This window comes from Lepisma saccharinum, chromosome 8 (genome assembly GCF_977018435.1).
Source record: "Lepisma saccharinum chromosome 8, izLepSacc3.1, whole genome shotgun sequence".
In the NCBI taxonomy this organism is placed as follows: Eukaryota; Metazoa; Arthropoda; class Insecta; order Zygentoma; family Lepismatidae; genus Lepisma; species Lepisma saccharinum.
In genome coordinates, this window is record NC_139236.1 from 64102668 (window position 1) to 64123051 (window position 20384).

Consider the following 20384-nt stretch of genomic DNA (forward strand, 5'->3'; position numbering starts at 1 on the left):
GACAAACGTGTGTAATGTTGGCAAAGAGGTTCTACTAATCATCCACCACCATGTAAATATATAAAATCAGCTTCTATAGAACTATTAATATTCCTTACAGATAATACTAACAGTAATAATATAAGATCGTGTATACTGTAATGCAGAACGAAAGGCATACATGCTATATTATTTGCAGTTCGGTGCAGGATTAATTCTAAAATACTGATAAAAGATTGTCGTGCCTAGTCTGTGTCTCAAACATGGCGGAAGGTAAGAGAAGCCGAATTAATGTTTATTCGATATATTTTGTGTAAATGTATTGTAGCAAATATCACGTTATGTGTATAAAAGCGATAGCTTTATTTCTTTTTAAAATTTCTTTGAAGCAGTTCCGGTTAGGGCACCGCACAGTATTTGGGATCCACTTTAAACTGTTTATCTGTAAATCATGTATTCAGTTCACTCGATTTTGACGACAATACTTTATTATTTCTCATTGGTCCTGAAATTTGCATGATTTTTGCAAATTTATAGAAGTATTAGGAAGTGTTTTCGAATATTGTAAGCGATTGTGGAAGTAATTTTGAAGCTTGGAGAAACTAATTAGTTACTGCATAAATTATGATTTGAAGAGTAGTTTTCGCGTATCCGTGCTTATCAACGAGCAGCTGATCTTGGCCTGCTGTCATCTCGGACACGAAGTACTGCCGGATTTTCACTCAAGGGTAGAAAGGTTTTTCGTGATCTCAGACCGGATATCAGGTGTTGGAAGCATTTAACGCTAAACCTGACCCATCTGGATTTACTCAAAATTGCTCAAGTTTGAGAAGTGCCATCATTGGATTTGAAACTTTTTTAACATAAGCAATCAAAAACACTCAAAACATTTTATTCATACAACAACAAGCTTTTCAGTTGGGCACTCTGACTGTTTCCTTCATCTTAAGGCTGTTTTTAATGTATGAAATATGTCATTTTTAAAATTAAATGACAGGTACAATTTTGTGGCAAAATATGCTTTTATTAATAATGAATTAATATGCAATTAAGAAGTGTTTAGATGATAATCAACTTTCTATTAACTTGTCTAAGTCAGCCGCAATAACCTTCTCATGCAAGAGACAGCACTACTGCTACAATTATAACATAGACAATGTAAATCTAAGCTATGTAGAAAATGTTAAGGATCTTGGAGTTTTTCTTGACACGAAACTTAGCTTTAAGGTGCATCTTCATCATATGGTGTCAACAAGTAGAATTAGCTTTAAGGTGCATCTTCATCACATGGTGTCAGCAAGTAGAAAAATGACAGGTCGGGTCATAAACAAATGGCATGGTCTGAACAACTTTCACCTTCTTTTATTTATATGTGTACATTTATATTATATGCTTTTATCCAGAATATCTATGTGAGCTACGCCGATTCGTGTATGAACAAGGGTTGTTATTTACAACGTGTAAAGATTATAAATAGAATACTTTTCTAAACTCTATAGTCGACAATTATAATGATTTTCACAGATCCTAAAGATCAATTGTATTTTAATGCATTCATCAGGTATATTTTAATGGATTTAGTAGTTCTCTTTTACATTTACATTTTTATCATCCAATCTTGTATTATAAATTTGTAACTTATATATCTTTACTTGTATTCATACTGCTGAACTAAGGTTCGTCAGCTGTTTTTCAGCAGGATAATATCAGCATAATAATGTCAGTGTGTTAACAGGAAATTTTGAGACATGAGGCATTTTCTAATATCTAGTACAATATCTGGTTTATAATTCTGAACTTATGTCTTCATACTGGTGCTAAGTTGTTTTTTATTATGTGAACTTGAGGGACAGAGTTACACAATTACTTCTTGTGTAGCAAATATGATGATTTGTTCAGTACCATGCAAATCGGAATTTCCATTGTATTTGTTTGAATTTTGAACAGTTTAAATTAGCATGTTATGTGCAGTGTAAGATGTGTTAATTTCCAACAGCCAGTTATTGTATTATTGTTTTTTTTTATCCTTGTGCATTATTGGTTTGTTTAAATTTTACATTTACTTTCCTTTCAGATATTGAAACAAGCCTGTTAGTAGTAGTGATAGACACAAATCCAAGACAAAAAATCATTCAGAGAGAATGTCGTATTCTGACACACAGTTTGGAATCTGTGATAGCATTTGCCAATTCACACCTGATGCTAAAATCAAAAAATAAATTAGCAGTTGTTGCTTGCCATTCAAGGACAAGGTAAGAGTAATGCTTGCTCAGCATAATGGTAATATTCATACACACTTATTTGTATTCCATTTGCTAATCTCAGTATTCTAGAAGTTAATCTGCCGTGTTGCAGATGAGATTCCAGATTTTAATGCAGATAAGGTTCTGTGCAAGATCTAGTAACCCAATCAACAAGTTATGATTTCTTCCCATTAGCTCATAAATTTTAATGTAAATAGTTAAATTATATGTTCTTTAAGGTTAACTTGTAGTAGTTTGGGTAACGTTGCTAAAATAATTCTACTCTTTTTGAGTCAGCATGCAAAATGACTGAAATGTGAATTATTTTAGAGAAATTATTTGGGCAGAAGAAATTTTATACAAAAATAAATTGCATTTTTGTCCCAACATACATTTGTTGGAACACATTCGTGATGTGTACTTTGTGCAATGATATAACACTCATTTTTAATTTCCACTCCTTGCAAATGTGAAAATATATATACGTATATTTTTAAGTCAAATGTCAAAAGAGCCAAAAATAACTCGCTGTATACATTTTTCACAACAATCGCAACCATCTATGGTTTTGAGAAAACTTATATATGTTCTCCATTTTACAGCCAGTTCTTGTATCCCCCACCAGATGGCGACAAAGAGAATATTGTTCATCAACAAGATGGCCAGTATGAGCTCTTCACACACGTAGAAAAGACTGTGCGTGGGAACATTCAGAAGGTTATTATGGACGAGGATTGCTCTGGGCAGACTCCTCTGGGAACAGAATCTCTTTTGGCAGGAGCTCTGGCAATGTCCCTTTGTTATATACATAGGTAAGTTGTTTTAGGGCCGGCCCCTGTGGCGGAGTGGTTAGCACATCGATGCCAGGGATCCTGGGTTCGAATCCTGGTCTGAGCATGGATATTTGTGAGTGTCCATTCATCAGTTTCATCATATCATCACTCATCCCCATCTTCGTAAATTAGCCAAAAGTGTCACAAAAAGCGAAGTAAAATAAAACAAATCAAATAAAAAAAAAGTTGTTTTAGGGGTTTATGAATGAAGATGCTCATATTTTAACTTTGCTCTGTATGTTAAAGTAAATGTAGTATGCAAGAATTCATTACTAGGTGGCATGGCCGAGTTCAGAAAAGATACAGCTGTTGAAAGGTCACTAAGAACCCAAAAGTGAACAGAAAATAGAATCTTGGTATTCTTCATGGCCTGCTAAAAGCACTCATGTGATGATTATTCGAGCAGAAATTAGTTTTTAATCCACCATGCTTTTGTAAACAAAATATGTGTCGGACATTTTTTTTTTTTTTTTTTTTTTTCATGTTTTTGGTAATGTAAGATATGATAATATAATATACAGAAGCAACTAACCTTTTTCCTGTAACTTACTTATAAGTAGGGACATTGAATTTTCGCGATGCGCGAAATGTGAAAAAAAGATGTAATTTTGAACATTCTGCACGTAACTATACCCTCAATGATGAAATATGCATGAGTTTTATTCGCGAAGTAATGTGAAATGTGTGCTTTTCCACGAAATGAACGCTTTTTCGCGAAATATCTGTGAAATATCATCAAATTAAGTAGAAAACACACAAAAACCGCCAATCGAGGTTGTGCGTGCAAACTGTCGATTTGTAACGAAACGTTTGCCTAAAGGTTCCTAAACAATAGTGTCATTTGTGTTCAGTCATGAATGAATTTTGTTTATATTCATGTGATTTTCAACATGTGTTTGTGTATGTGCAGTAGTGATTATTTTATTTGTTGGACAGCAATATGTCCTTTAAATACATACAATCAATAAATCACTTGAGATATGCAATTTAGAAATGAATTGATTTTGTGTTGATGTTTTCTTTTTGGTTGGACAGCTAGGTACTTGTGTATGTGTACAGTATATACAAATGAAGTAGTTTATCAATTTATAGCTCTTTTGTATGTTGTTTCCTCTCATGATGAGGGCCTCCCCCATGGCGCAGTGGTAGCGTCATTGCCTTGTAATCAAGGGGTCCCGGGTTCGATACCCGGTGGAGGCACAAGTGGTTCGGATCCCACTTTAAACTGTAGGTCCAGTCCGGATTAGCCTTACTGTGCATAAAGTGGACTTAAAACAGCAACTCAAACCTCTCATGATGAAAAAGTGTGCGCCATTTTTTTTCCCACCGCTGGTATATACCACTGATCTAACATTTTATTTACCGCTCTCCTCAGTTTTTATTTACCATAAATTTGTCTCCCTACTTATAAGGGTTGATGATCAGTGTAACCATTCTTCAGTTCTATATCTGTCAACTCTCAACATGATGCAGTAAAGGTGAGATCCAACATAGAAGCTACCGGTAATAAAATGAAATAGATGACCTTTCCTTACCACCCACCACATCCAACTGCCTTGCCAAGACCCTGAGACAGTATGATATTAAACTAGCCCACAAAACAATGACCAAAAGAGACAGTGTACTCCACAAACACAAGATATGTCCTCTTACTCCTTAATAACCAGGAGTATATGATGTGAAATGTGAGCGCAGTGCACATTACATTGGCAGATTGATCAGTTAATGGATGCAACAGCACCTGATAGATGAAAAAAAAATAATGACCAAACACCTTAGATTCATCTGCCACACACACACACTAATTGACACCAAGATCAAAGAGAGACATGCAATTATGTATTTTCCATATAAGTTAAACATCACATTTGGCTGCAGCAACTGAAACGCAATGTTAGCAGTGAACACAGCAGACAAACAGACTACACCAGCATCCTTAGTGGCACACATGGAAGAAACGTGAACTGGAAACAAGCCTGGCGCTGAAATGACAAGTTCTCGTATGGATGGTAATGGTGGCCACCGAAATTAATAGAACCTTTATTTGTAAGTTGCATGAAAAAAAGTTAGTTGCTTTTGTGTATTTATCACACAATTTTCATTGCTAAAATATAGCATGCAGCATTTAATCATAACATGGGGTGATATGTCAAAGTGGTGGAATTGACGATAGTTCTCCACCAAAGGAACCTGACTAAAAAAAATCATCAATTAATGCAGGTATAATTGGTGATTACCCATCTCCCGTTGGCAACCAAAATTAAACAATCGCCTTCCCTGAGATGTCTGATACTAACAATACTGTTATTACAGGTGTGTATAATGTACACACTGAGTTTTGATGGTGAAAGACAACAAACAATTATATCTCGTACACAATGCACAGTGCAATTCGGGTTTAAGAAAAACCTTTCTTACTTGTAGGTCATAAAGCTGTTGCTATGATGATCAAGAGTGAATGACATCATACCTATTCAATGAGTCACCTGTTGCTATGTGGACCAAGAGGAGAATATCATCTTGTGTATACAATGCGTCACCAACCAATGCAATCTCCTCTCCGTCCACTTTGCATCCCAAAGCTTTCGCTTCTGTAACCACCTTGTTTATTCTGTAGTAGAAGAAAGCAAGATCAAAATTATGTTATGGGTTTGCAGCTATTGGGAAGTTATTTTCATTATTTCTCACCCGTCAAATACCGCTGATACACACCCTGTGTGATGGGAGGTGCATGCTCGAATTCTGCTGGAATGGCACGGTGTCACAAAATGTTTTGTTACAAAGGGAAAAACCATCAGAGTGGCCATTTCACATTTATAGTATTTTTTATTTATTTATTTATTTTATTATATTTTTTATTACTAACGTAATCCAACCTGGTAATTTGTATTTGCACCTTGTTATATACAGTGACATAGTGAAAACGTGCATAGTTTTGATGTTGGCTGTCTGAATTATTCCATGCATAATACGCACCACAGTTTTTGGGTGAAAATTTTTTGGAGAAAAGTGTGCATTATACATAAGTAAATAAGGTATATCTCCAGCATTTGGCAGGAAAAGGATATTTTTATGTCTAAAATTATTATAATTAGAATGAATAATAGATGAGGAAATACACGCATAGAAACATCCATACCTCACCCAGATTTCCTCAATTTGTTGTTATTCTCTGAGCAACAAGAGTTTTGAGCTGTTATTGAACATTGGTTACTTTTCATAGGCATGTAGAAAGAGGGTGTGTTGGCCGGTGAACCAATCAAGATAATTTGTTTCTGTTTTATACTGCACTGCCAAACAACAACTGCAATGGCTTAGCCACATGGTGTATGGTATGTCTCTGGTCATTTCGACCTTCTTGGTTAAACTGCAAAGGTACACCAGAAAGTGAGTGATCAAAACATGGTTTATTATTACAAGGTAAAGAAACAAGTCAACAACACTGTACCTAGGTATAGACCTCTTTCATTTGGAGCCAGATAATCTAGTTCTGTCCTTTGCATGGTTTTAACTGCTCCATCATCGTAGCAAGCACATAATAACAATAACTATACTTGCTTGCAGGACAAAATAATGTCTTCCTAGTGTATTAATTATGATTGCTTTTCCAGTTTTTATCTTCGTTCTTCAGTATTTAGCTAGCATCTAGTTTGCTACTGTTTCCTATTCAAGGCACCCCCAATTTGCATCATGATGCTGAGCTGTGTCATTACCAAAAATCTTTTCTCGTGAAAATCAGGTTGATGTTTCTCTATGTACCCTTTTACGGTTTGACTTCTAATTTGTGATGATTTACAAGAGAAAAGCATGCAGTAGGAGTCTTCAAGTGTCTCACCTATAAATATCTGAAGTGTCTCACCTATAAATATCTGCTTGATTACTAAATTTTGCTATTTTTCTTTATTGTCTGAAATAAGACTAGAACGAGAGCTGCCATCAGGGGAGAAGATGAATTCCAGGATCCTGGTTGTGACAGGGAGCAGTGACAGTGCATCTCAGTACATGAACTTTATGAACGTGTTTTTCACTGCTCAGAAACAGGTTAGGATCTTGTATATTCTTAATTAGTCCAGGCATTTTATGTGGTATGTTTCAAATGGTACTTTCACTACATATTGATGTATTCATGATGGATGCAGTAAACATGGTTTAAAATTACTTACGTGAAATTCAGAAAATTTCGCACTTCTGCATTGCACAATTTATTGGTTAAATCCTATTAATTTCGAAGATCCACTGTCTTCATTCACAAAAGGGGACGGCGTTTGAAGCGCAAATGGTACTGTCACTGCATTGTTTGTTCCCGGGCAGCGGTAGTTGCGATTTCCTTTCAACATCTGAGTGGCACACAAACCTATATCCCAAATCGGAAGAGCACTACCCAACTTCAAGAGATACAGGGTGTTCCAAAATGATCTTTACAACTTTGATCACGTATATTTCAGAAATGGAGATTGGTAGAAAGGTGCGGTTTGCGGCAGAATGTTCACACACACCTAAAGTTTTAGTAGCCGTTTAACAGAGTTTGATGTGTGCGCCATCTGTAGCATGCAGGATATATAAGCGATATTCCAGTTCCACCCATGTCCGGCTTAGCATGTCCTCATTAACGTGTACAATTGTTGCTCTGATGCGAGCTCGCAGTTCCTGCAGGTCCGACACCAGGGTCTGGTAGACAATATCCTTAACAAAGCCCCAAAGAAAAAAATCTAATGGGGTTATGTCTGGAGACCTTGGGGGCCAGGGAATGTGTCCTTCTCTGCCAATCCAGCGACCTGGAAATGTGTCATTCAAAGCCTGCCTAACGATCAAGGCCCAGTGAGGAGGCGTGCCATCCTGCTGCAGCATGATGTCAGGTTGCAGTTCCTCGACCTGTAGAAATGCACACTGTTCCAATATGTCCAGATACACAGTCGAGGTTATTGATGACTCTGCAAAGAAAAACGGTCCCACCACACGATCATGAAGCAGACCACACCACACGTTGACCTTTGGGCTGTCGTGCACAATTTCCATGCTAAAGTGGGGATTCTCAGAGCCCCAGATCCGTACATTGTGTCAGTTTACCTTCCCGGACACATGAAAGCAAGCTTCGTCCGTGAACATAATCTTTTTCAGAAAGTCTGAGTCATCGTCGATGCGACTCAGAATCTCAATTGCAAAGTCTTTGCGATTTGGTCTGCCATTAGGTTGAATCGCATGCAGCAGCTGCACCTTGTAGGCATGAAGCTTCAGTCTCTTGTGTAGCACCCTGTGCACCGTGGGTGTTGGTAGCTGCAACTGGCGAGATGCTTGATGGATTGATTTGGTTGGGCTCCGGGTAAATGCCTGTTGCACCCGTTCCACATCTGCATCACTTGGATGCTTGGATGCCCAGAACTCGTCCTCTTTATGAAACTTCTGGATTCCTTGAACCTTGTGTACCACTGTCTGATGGTAGGACGTGATGGTGGTGTGCTTCTGTAACGTGTCCGGAAGTTCCGTTGGACCTGGGTGTCAGATTTGGTCTCTATCCACCATTCCACACACTGTGCCATTTGCTGGGGGTGGCCATTTCGTCAATAACTAACCTGCAAAAACAAAAAAAAAAACAATATAACTTCAGTTATGTGTGAACATTCTGCCGCAAACAGCACCTTTCTACCAATCCCCATTTCTGAAATATACGTGATGAAAGTTGTAAAGATCATTTTGGAACACCCTGACTACATACCCAAACTTGCATCCCCTGGTGTCTACAAGACCACATGCCAATGCCACAACACCTACATTGACAGAACCATTCGCCCTGTCCAAGAACGGATTAACGAACACGTAAAATACACCAAAATCAGGCCTCTCTCAACACCTCCATTCCACTAACCACACCATCTCCTCCATATCCATACTTCACCCAACGGGCTCTGTCATAGAAAACACTGTCAAAGAAACCCATCCTATCATCCAACAGAAACCAGCACTGAACCTGGACAATGGATAGGCACACCCGACTTGGCACCCTGACTTCAGAAAGATCCCCGACCTGAAAAAGAAAAGATGCGGTGCACATACTTGACCCACCTCCAGCCCCATGGGGAACACGAACTGCACCATGCCGAGCAACACAGCCCAGGCCCCCCGGCAACGCCACCTGACAACAGGAAGCAGACGACGCAAACCAGGATACATATGGCCAGCGCCGCTGAACGGGAGAAATTGCAACTACCGCCGCCCGGGAACAAACAATGCAGTGACGCAGTACCATCTTGCTTCAAACGCCGTACCCTTTTGTGAATGAAGACAGTGGATCTTTGAAATTAATAGGATTTAACCATTAAGTTGTGCAATGCGGAAGTGCGAAATTTTCTACATTTCACGTAAGTAATATTGATGTATGTTTTCCAGAATAATGCCGCAATTTTTTTTTTTAAAAAAAAGCATTTGAAATTGACAATAGAAATGTTCACAGTTAATTTAATAACTAATAAAAATATCATGCTATTTGTTATTTTATTTCACTTTTCTACCACTTTTGTCTAATTGCAGTGATGAGGATGAGTGATATTAGATAAAATTGATGAAGGGATAACTTACAAAGAATACCAATGCCCAAGCTTGGACTTGAACTAAGTGGTATAGGGATCAAAATTCGAGAAGGGCATAGTGATTAATGTCATTGCCTTGTAATGAAAGTGTCCCAAGCTCGATACCCAAGGAAGGCACACAGTAGTGGAGATCCCACTTCAAACTGTAGGTACAGTTCTGGTTAGCCTATCTGTGCATAAAATTAACTTAAAACAAAAATTGACCTCGTAGCATATTTGGCCAAAAGCCAGTTAATATAATATCATTTTATTGCTAATTCATTGAGCATTATTTTGTTTGACAACATCTAACCTAACCTGAAACAAGTACTTATTTCAACAAAACTAATTTTCAATAGTTCTATTAATTTGATGTTTCAGGGAACGGAAAATATGGTAATATATAGAGACATTCATATTTTGTTTTTGACGGAAACAAGAAACGTGAAGAAATAACATGCTGTAATGTTCATTTTCATGTTTTTGAGAGGTGTGAGGTATATTTTCCTAACGTGTTGTGTCCTCGAAATGATGCAAAATTAATTCCTAAACACGAGATAAAGAGTTTATTGACCAACGCAACACTTTTGGAATTATGCAAATCATGAAAAGTGTGTTAATTCAACTGTAAATATTTGAGAAGCAAAAATGGACTCCTTTACGCAGAAATAAATTTAATACTCTGATAACTGCATAAATGTGCTATTAGAAGGAAATATTTATTTTGTGTAATAAGTATAGTTTCTAAATAAAATTTAGGATTATATTCACCAGTTTAACACCAAAATGTCATTATGTGTATGGCTTTTGATCCTGAAATGTGCCCAATTTTTGACTGAAATTTTGATCTTTTATTCACCATAAATATGTGACTCTTACTGATGTTGGTACAATTTAATTTAATAATTAACTTTTTCTTCTTTTCCAGAATGTTGTAATAGACACCTGCTGCTTAGATGAGGACTCTGGGTTGCTACAACAAGGCTGTGACATCACTGGGGGAATTTACCTTAGAGTGCCACAGTTGCAAGGTCTTCTTCAGTATCTTCTGGTAAGTTTTTACATACCGTAATGCCTAATAACTAGACATGATCTGAATAATGCAAATATATAAATATATGTGTATATGAAATATGTAAAAATGTGAAATATTATGTTAAAAAAGTAATATATGCCAGGAGTAATAAAACACACAGTAAATGTTCACGTATATTTAGCATCATTCTATACAGGGTGAGGCAAAAAGATGTTAACAATAAATGGGTGTTTAATCACTTTCAATTACAAGCAGGGATTTGGTTACAGTGATATGAACCTCACGGCTCATATCCATGTGCCGTTAATTATTCTTGGTTATTTTATATATTAGTTGGTTCTTATTACTTGATTGTTAATATTCCGTATTTGTAATCTTTTATATTTCATAATTTTTGATAAATAGAAAGATTATTACTAGACTTATATAATCCACTAATATTTCCTTTATTGTAACAAAAGTGTAAACGCGGCCTAATGTAATAATCTATATGTTAATTTTCTGACCGAATCTTTAATATTGGATATGTAAATCTGTGTTCTTTCACGGTAGAAAATGTTTATGATTTAGATCGACATAGATTTCGTTTAGCAACAATGGGAAGATAGAATATGTTCTTTTAAGTTTAATGTATTCAATAAGGTTCAAGTTGCAACGAGGAATGATTCGAGTTTAGTCTTTATTATCAGAGGTGAATCGTTCCCCTTATACAATTTTATTTGGTTTTGCTGCAACGTGGAAATTAGTTAAACTTTGATATTGAGATTGTGAATATAGACATTGATGAGTCTTTAGTTTTTGGAAATGTCGCAAGTCGCGCTGTGCAAATTACGTAATGCTTAACAAGTGAGCATCGATTTGAAAGGTATATAAGTAAATGCAGAGCTTAGTTTGCACGCATTCCATCAGCGTCGACTCTACGATATGAACATGTAATGACACTTGGTAATAAAGATACCTGTATTTCGCCAAGCACAATTTATACTTCAAAATTTATAATGTTATGGGACGACAGGTTAGGATCGGCCGAAATCCTTTGAGGTTAATGACGCCTGCCTATTGGACATGTATTTGTCACTGTCGACCCATATATTCTCATTCTTACGGATAAATGATGGAATTTCAGATCTTAGAACTTCTTCAAAATTTATTCAACGTAGACTTATTTGGGCAAGGAAGCAAGACTAGACATGTAATGCAATGTCTCTCGTTTTTCAATGGACATGTCATCATTGGCGTGTATCTTGATGCAAGCTCTGCCTATTAACGTTTCTCGATCCCAAGTACTCAGTGGAGCCCGTAGATTCTATTCTGCTTAAATCCTGCCTGTATTAACATCGATACTCATGACACATTTTGGTCGCAATACTGTAGGAAGGGGCACGTACGAAAGTTTTTGTCTGTTACTGATTGGTAGGCCGTAAGCTTCGTCTAGGGTTGCAAAAACGACAGGGTTCTCTTTCCCTGGTACGGCTTCCTCCTAGCGACGCACATACACACATATACATATTTGGATTTTTCCCATGGAGACATGCAGCAAATTAGAATTCTGGATTCATCGAATCTAATATTAACGAACAGGGGATTCTGTATTTATTTTAAATTTAAGGATATTCATGGATTGTAAATTGTAACTGAGTGTAATGTAAGCTTTCGTATGTATTTGAAATAAACCATCTCCTGGATAAAAATGAATGAAAAGAAAGGTCAAAGTAACCTCCCAGAAGATGCAGTTGCCAATCTTAAAATTTGAGAGAAGTCGTTCATTTATTTCATGATTCACCAACACCTCCCTTAAGTTCTCAATGCTTTACTCACCAAACCCGTACCTGAGAGGGGTCAGAGTATCCCATTTAGCCGTCTGAGTTTTAGCCGAGGTGAAATTAGAACATAAGGTATTTGGAAGATTGAGGCAGGCTAGGATTACCATAATTTGCAGCTCTCTGTGTGTGTGTTACTGAACGGCTATCTATAGTGGAGAGTGAAATAACACACAGTTATAGTTATATGAACATACATATATATATTACGCAGATGAATTGCATCTTACATAAAGCTAAGGTCAACCCTCATGCGTGAATAAGCGCACGTAACGGCCATAGTAAGTCTCGCAGGTAGGTAAGATGAGCAGAGCCGCGCTCGCTGTGAAAGAGGTCGAGTTGACAGTAGCGTCGAGACGTTCGTCGCGTCCAGTAAAGCAGCTGCCGTGCGACCGATCAGTGGTTGTGTGTTTTTCTTCGCCTGTGCCTCATTTGTCTACAGTATATTTGGGTATACAAACTTACGTCCGACCGGAAGTCACGTCGTCCTTGGCAATTGGCACTGCCATTGCATTCGTGACAATTGGCGATCCCGTCATTGTGTCCGTGACAACAGGGTTTCAATTTGGCATCCATCCCTATCAATGCACTCATTCTGTTCATTGTTGTTTGTAAGGCCTTCTGGGCCATTTGGGCAGGAATTCCAGTGATGACGTGAGTGATGTGGTGTTTCAGGTCATCTAGGTTGCGAGGTTTGCTGGCGTAGACCCGATCCATGACCATGCCCCACAGCCAAAAATCGCATGGTGTCAGTTCGGGTGAACATGCTGGCCACGGGAGAGGACCACCTCTACCAATCCAGCGTTTACCGAATGTGTCGTTCAGGTAATCCCGAACCAGCAGACTGTAATGGGCAGGGGTGCCGTCTTGCTGAAAGTACCCTCGCTGGAGAATGGCAAGTGGTACGTTCTCCTCCATGAACATGCTGAGAATGGCAAGGTAATTCTCTCCCCTGACGATCTGTTCTTCAAAAAAGAACGGTCCAATCACTCCAAATTTGCTCACGGGACACCAAACGTTCACCTTAGGGGAATCCCGCATGTGCTCTTGAACTTCCTTCGGGTGCTCAGTCGCCCATATGATACAGTTGTGCTTGTTCACACGACCGCTGATGTGGAATGTTGCTTCATCAGAAAACATGAACAGAATGTCAGGCTCAATGTTCACCATTTCCAAGAGAATTTCTGCAGCCTTCACACGTGCTTGCTTGTCCGCGTTTGTGAGCTGCTGCACAATCTGCAAGTGGTATGGCTTCATTCCTAAGTCGCAATGCAAAATTCTAATCAGTGACATTTTTGAAATGTTAGTTTCTAGAGAAAGTCTGCACGTGGACTTGGTTGGACTGGCTAACATCGCTTCCTGGACGCAGATGATATTCTCTTCCGTTCGGACAGATCTCTTTCTACCGCTGTTCCCCTTGCAATCATCTTGAACGGACCCTGTCCGGACAGACTTCTCATAAATCCTACCAATTGTCAGGCACGATGGTGCATCCCGTCTGGTCCAGGAATTGAATTTTTCTTGTACGATCCGTGGGGACTGGAAGACCTCCATCCAGGCAGCTATCTTCCTTCGTTCCTCAACGGAATATCAGGCCGCCATAGTTTAATCTGCAAAAAACAAAAAAAAATATTTAGTCTCCCATACAGTGTTATATTTTTGCCTCACCCTGTATATAGCTATTTCTGTTGTTTGTCACTTTTCTCCATTATTAAGTTGATTGTGACAATGCAGATGAGTGTTGATTGGGTAAAATAAACTGAAAAGGCAAGCACAATTAAACAACCATCTCTTCAACAGGATTTGAATCCAGGCTCTTCAGTGGTGAGATTATGAGTACAGCATTCAACACATCCACTGAGGTGGCAATATATTCAATACTTGTATTGATACTTCACCATGTCAGTGCTTGAACATTGAAGAAATTGAAATAGTCCAGAATAATTCTAAATGCTAAAATGTACAGATTTTACATTTCAAGCATTTCAAATCAGCTTAACTGTTTTGCAGCATAAAAAATATTTGTAGAAAATCAGTGTCACTGAATGACAAAAATCTGCTATTTTGCCACATAATTTTTACCTGCATTTAACAAAATTTTAATTACAAAATACATTTTGCATGATTCAAAGGATATTGGGAGTCCACAAACTGTTAGTTGGTACATATCGGATGGTATCCACACTTGACACTTTCATTAACTACTGCAAGGATTAATTGTTACAATAAGCAACATGCAGTGTTTGGTCAGTATAAAAAAACAGTCTTTAGGATAATCTGTTTATAATATTTAGAAACATTTGGAAATGGGTTTGATTTTCTATTTTTCAGTGGGTATTCTTACCAGAACCCCCAATACGGAAAAAGTTGGTTCTTCCACCACCTGTGAAAGTAGACTACAGAGCAGCTTGTTTTTGTCACCGGGAGCTTATCGATATTGGATATGTATGTTCAGTTTGCTTATCAAGTAAGTATCTGCTATCAATCTCATTATTAATAAAGTACTGCTTCTAAAAATTACCAATGTGCTACAAAAACAACAAATACTTTTGTATCAAATTTTTCCAGCTTTTACTTTGCTCTGTATGATGCATTTATCTTTCTTAGTGTGAATAAAATATGTTACGTTGCTTCCAAACATAAGCTTAATCCACTTCTCTCTTTGATGTCTCATGCTCATAGGATTTAATTTAGCCCTCGTCTGATTTGACATGTCAGGAATGCAAGCATAGAGTTTGCTAGTTGTCCCATATTGCCCACACAGTCTCTTCCTTTCTGTGAACATGTTTTGAAGCTTTCTTTGTGTTTATTTACCGTAAGGCATGATTCACATTAGTGCTCAGGTCATGCTCCACTCACAGTCCGGTCAAATACTATTAAATGATTCTTAAATAGAAGCATTTACACCTAGTTCTCCGGTGCGGTCTGGTGATGTTCAATTGGAAAGCGTACTTGACCGGCATGTGAGCAGACCTTGTTGAGGTATACAACTACGAAAATCATGTAATATATTATTCATTGTTTTGTACCTTATACATATGTGCATTTGTGATAATTTTGGAAAGTAAAATTATAGTTCCTCTATAATTTGAACACTTTTAAGTTATTTGTAAACTATATAGTTACTCTTAGGAATACTTTGTATATTTCAAGGGTAGTAATAAACGAGCATTAGGAAATGTAATTTTCCTTAGCTTAGACATACTACAACTTTCCTTAGAAGAAATTGCCTCACATAATTTCAGGTTTTGTTTTATTAAGGCTGTATTAGACCAGGTTACTTTTGATAGAATTCTGCTAAGGACCCTTTTATGTGATTAGGGGTAAACAGTTACTGTAATTATTATATTCATTTCAATTGCAATTTAAAGTGTTCCAGTTCAAATACAAAAGCATGATGATGTAGTTAACTAATTGTATTTTTTTTTATTTGCAGTATTCTGCAAGTTTAGTCCAATTTGTACAACATGCCAGTAAGTATTGTTATTTATTAATAGTAATGTTATATAATTTAGAAATGGTGCATTAGGAATTCCCTATATTATTTGAACATGCTGTTGATACTCGAAGACAACCTAACCAGTTGCAAACATATATACTTAGTGAAGATGAGACAGATTAATTAGGAAATTTGTTCCATGGGAAAAATTGACAATAATTTTACTGATGCAATGTTTCTATGTGCAAAATTGTGCCATTAGTTTATTATTTTTGAGTAAAAAGGAATAATTCATGTCCTTGTTTTATAAAGTATTTATGAACTTTGATTTTTTTTTTATAAAACCAAATAAAAATATCAACCAGTTCTGGTATTCATGAAGCTTTAATGCAATTTCTGTGTATGAAAGTGTGATAACGGTGGTAATGAGCAGGGACGGGATTTATATATAGGAAAAATGGGCTAGATGTGTAAATACATATTTAGTAGTTATTTTCACCAAAATATGGAGTTAAAATTGTAAAAAATTACCTTTTTAATAATTATAAGACACTATAGAAGCTACATACATAAAATACAGTATGCATACATCGACATTAATTGTAAAACAACACAAAATGTGTTTTCATTTTCCGTTTCCAAAACAATGAAGAACAAGATTTTGTTGCAAGTGTTCGAACGTGAATTTCCTTGTCTTGTCTCTTGAGATGAATTTATATACACTAAAAGTACGTTCAATATTGCAAGAAGTAATGGGAATGTATTTCAAATTTGTCAGTTATTCGTAATAAATCCACCCAACTCTTTTGGTCACACGGAGACATGTAGTTATTGCATGAATATGGAGTATATGTTGAGAAATGTTCTGAAATATGGAAATTATATGTAAAAATAACTAAAATATGAGCCAAAACCTAATATATGTACAAATATGGAAAATAAAAATGGAATTTTTCGAGTCGACATGCCATGATGTGCAAAGATAATATAGAATATAACTGATTTCAGCTTTATACATAAATATGTATTTACATATGAAACTGTTCCCTGGTAATGAGCATGAATGAGTATATTACAGACTTGAAAATTCAAGTCATGTTCTAGAAACTACAGGATCAGCATCCAATATACCAATAGAGTTGAAGAACAGTCCAAATTCTGGATTGACCCATGTTTTTTTTGATTGTTCTAAAAACCCACATCATCTAAGTGTAGCCTGGCAGATGTTGCAATTTATGTACCATGTCATTGGACCAAATTGAGAAATGAGTACTGTGGTGACACATCATGCATGGTGGTGTTTCATTAACTGGGCCAAAGAAAGATTTTTAGTAGTTTTAACATAAATTTCAAAACTTTAATTTCACATCCTAGATGACATTAACTGCATATCAACATACTTCAACATTGACAAAGAAAATGTGGGTTTTCGCAACGTTAACAGTAACAGTAACATTCGAAACAGTAATTGTATGGCTGCTGCAGAACTGTGTGCGTGTATGTTTTCCCCTCCCAAATGGATGAAATCACATGTGAGAAGAAGCATGCTCCCATTAGGAATAAGGAGACTCGAATCTCTTTCGATTTGGATATTGGATCTAAGATTCTAATAAAGAATCTAATGCCTATCCGTAGCTCAGTTCCCAGTCTAAATACTTTTACTCGATAGATATCCACATGAGTGGAAAAGTATGTCCCAATAGAAAAAAGCACATATTTATTCAAGATATCTTAATTTGTTTTTCAGTTGAATGCGTTAATTTCTTGAAAGTAGGGAGCATAAATCTCCTTCATTGTTTCCTTGTAAAATCTGAGACTATAAGGGGACTACAATGGAATATTGAGTACTGTTCGGTGCCTGTTGCCAGTGCCTGAAGTGGAAAATGTTACCTGGGGGATGTTTGGTCAAGCCTTGGGATTAGCTGGGGATGATAATATAGTTTAACATGGTGACAATGAGACTATTGGAGGGAGGGGATGCTTTGCAAAAAAAAAAATGCTAGCTGGGTGATACCAGTATTAATTACTTTTCTCTGATTTTTCAGCACTGTCTTCAAGACACCAGGTCATTTGCCAATGAAAGTAAAGAAGAAAAAACCAAAACTTGGATAATGGTGGCCACAAGTATTGTTTAAAGTGTCTTTTGTTAATAGTGTGTTCTGTTATATGTTAACATGTATTATTATTTTGAATTAAATATATTTCCAATATGTTGCTTCTATCCTTACTCCCTAGTTAATAAGAATCATTTCAAACTTGAGAGATGCTGTTTATGGACTGTGACATTATACAAATAATATGGAGTAAAAATATGTCTCGTAGCTTTCCTGGTAATGAATCGTGAAGAGATTTTCTTGTAATATTGACCTTTTATGTTTTGGAAATGTTTTCGAGTTTCCAAAAGCTTTGATGTCTTACCAGAACCTACCTGTTTGACATCAGAAGAAAACATTTTCATCGCTAGTATGAACTACAATAGTGCATCCTTAACTTCATTCATTTCATTAGTTGGATCATTGTGTCTTAAATTAGAATATCCCTTTTTTGTGCACAGGATACAAAATGTCAATTTGTTGGCACATACCACACATACTTGAAGACGACATGGTGTTTGAAGCCATAGGTATCACGTCGTCGCCTTGTAATCAAAGGGTCCCGGGTTTGATACCTGATGGAGGCACATAGTGGTTTGGAACCCAATTTAAACTGTAGGTCCAGTCCCGATTAGCCTTACTGTGCATAAAGTGGACCTAACACACCAAATCAATCAATGAAAACCATAGGTTATCAAGCAATCTTAGGTAAATATACATTTCTCTGTTAATATTTCAGAGTCCTTTCTCCTCCAAAGGTCCTTCTTCTTCCTGATCCAGCAAGAAACTAGTACACTAACACATATTTCTCTCCCTCTAGCCCTAGAATACCTCATTGTGAAAAACACATTTCACAAGTTAAAAAGCAAGTACAGTGCAGCTTCAAGCAGGAATCTAATATACGAGGGTCATCCAGAAAGAAAGGAACGTTCTAGTGTAAAAAACAGTGCAAGACATTTATGGCACAAAAAGTACATACCTTACTCTACTTTTCCACATATTCGCCATTTTCATTCAAGCACTTTTTTATATAGTTTGTTGATACATTGTACTCTGTTGCCGCCAATGTATTAAACCGTTCAGTTTTTGTATGGCAGGACAGAGCCTTTGAAGCATTTGACAGTAGTCCTCAGCATTTATTGTTGCTCCCCGTGGCAGAAAAATCAAAATCAATGTCCAAAAAGACAGTTGCCAGAACCTTTCACATACGAGTGTTTGGCCTTTTTTTGGCTTGGAAGGTAATCTGGTATGGTGCTTGATTTCAGGTGTTGAATAGGCGACGCATGTCACATCGCATGTTGCAACCGAGAATTTTTTGGAAAGCACTTTACCATGGTTGAATACGTTTGTGGCAACTGAGTAAAATAACGGTATAAACAAACTGGTATCACACCGATAAGTGCTTGAATGGGTATGGCGAAATATGTGGAACAGTTGTGTACGGTAAGTAGTTTCTGTATAATAATTTTTTGCGTACGTCTTTGGTATAATGTCAATGCTTTACCACTGAGTCACCAAGACACCCCTCTAAGCCTGTAGCAGAATTCCCATAAATTTAGATCAAAATTAAAGTTTTTATTTCAGGTAGCCCATGAAATAAATTAATTTTTCATGAAAAAAACAAAAAAAACTTTTTATTACGGATTTTAATTATATACCAGGTGGTCCAAAAGTCCCGGAACGGTCACACATCGTGAGAAATACACACCGAATCTGAAAACTAAAAAATACATGTTTAATAACACCATTAAGCCTTGTTTCCATGATTATGAAAAAATATAAATATGCTGACCAAGGCAGTAATTTATTTTATTAAAAACAAACGTAACGTTTCAACCTTCTAGCAACTTCTAGCAGACTCTGTATCAAGTACAAAGTATAACTGAAAGAAAGCTATTCAATGATATCACACTTGATTCCCCACAGGAGTTATTTCGCGCTAAAAAACATAAGGCTCTGAAAATAGTCGCGAACACAAGATGACCTGGGACAAAAATATTTGACGAATTATTACGTGCAGCTATTTGAGTTTGAATTGTTACTTCAGATAACTCACCGGATTCCATATCCTTTTATGCAACCACAAAATGAGGATCACTACTATTGGCATCTAGAACAACATGAAAGTTGAACACTGCTATTTTTTTTATTATTATTATTTGCATTACTTGTTGTTTTAAACAACAAGCCTGCTGATGCAGAAGTCTGCTGTTTATTAACATTCTTATTTCAATTTATTACTCTCACATTGTGGAAAACAGGGTGATTAAACTTTGTGATTGGCAATCCACTTATTTCTTTTGCCATCAGGTGTACATTTAACAACTGTTGCAGGCACTGTACACCCAGAAGTAAATTGCCATTGTTATGGACTAGTT

General features: G+C 36.7%; 1 protein-coding gene across 2 annotated transcripts; it reads left to right on the plus strand.

Annotated features, from left to right (window-relative positions):
* Positions 1-226: 226 nt before the first annotated feature.
* Positions 227-18123, plus strand: Tfb4 (transcription factor B4). 2 transcript variants are annotated; one of them, XM_083127532.1, is made up of 8 exons: positions 227-252; positions 2054-2231; positions 2825-3034; positions 6973-7096; positions 10547-10669; positions 14806-14941; positions 15911-15947; positions 17959-18123. In XM_083127532.1, the coding sequence occupies exons 1-8, from the start codon at positions 243-245 to the stop codon at positions 18023-18025; spliced, it is 885 nt and encodes a 294-aa protein (XP_082983658.1). In that variant the 5' UTR covers positions 227-242; the 3' UTR covers positions 18026-18123. The 2 variants fall into 2 exon arrangements, with proteins under 2 accessions (XP_082983658.1, XP_082983659.1); XM_083127533.1 differs by lacking the exon at positions 227-252 and adding an exon at positions 714-976.
* The last annotated feature ends 2261 nt before the right edge of the window (positions 18124-20384 follow it).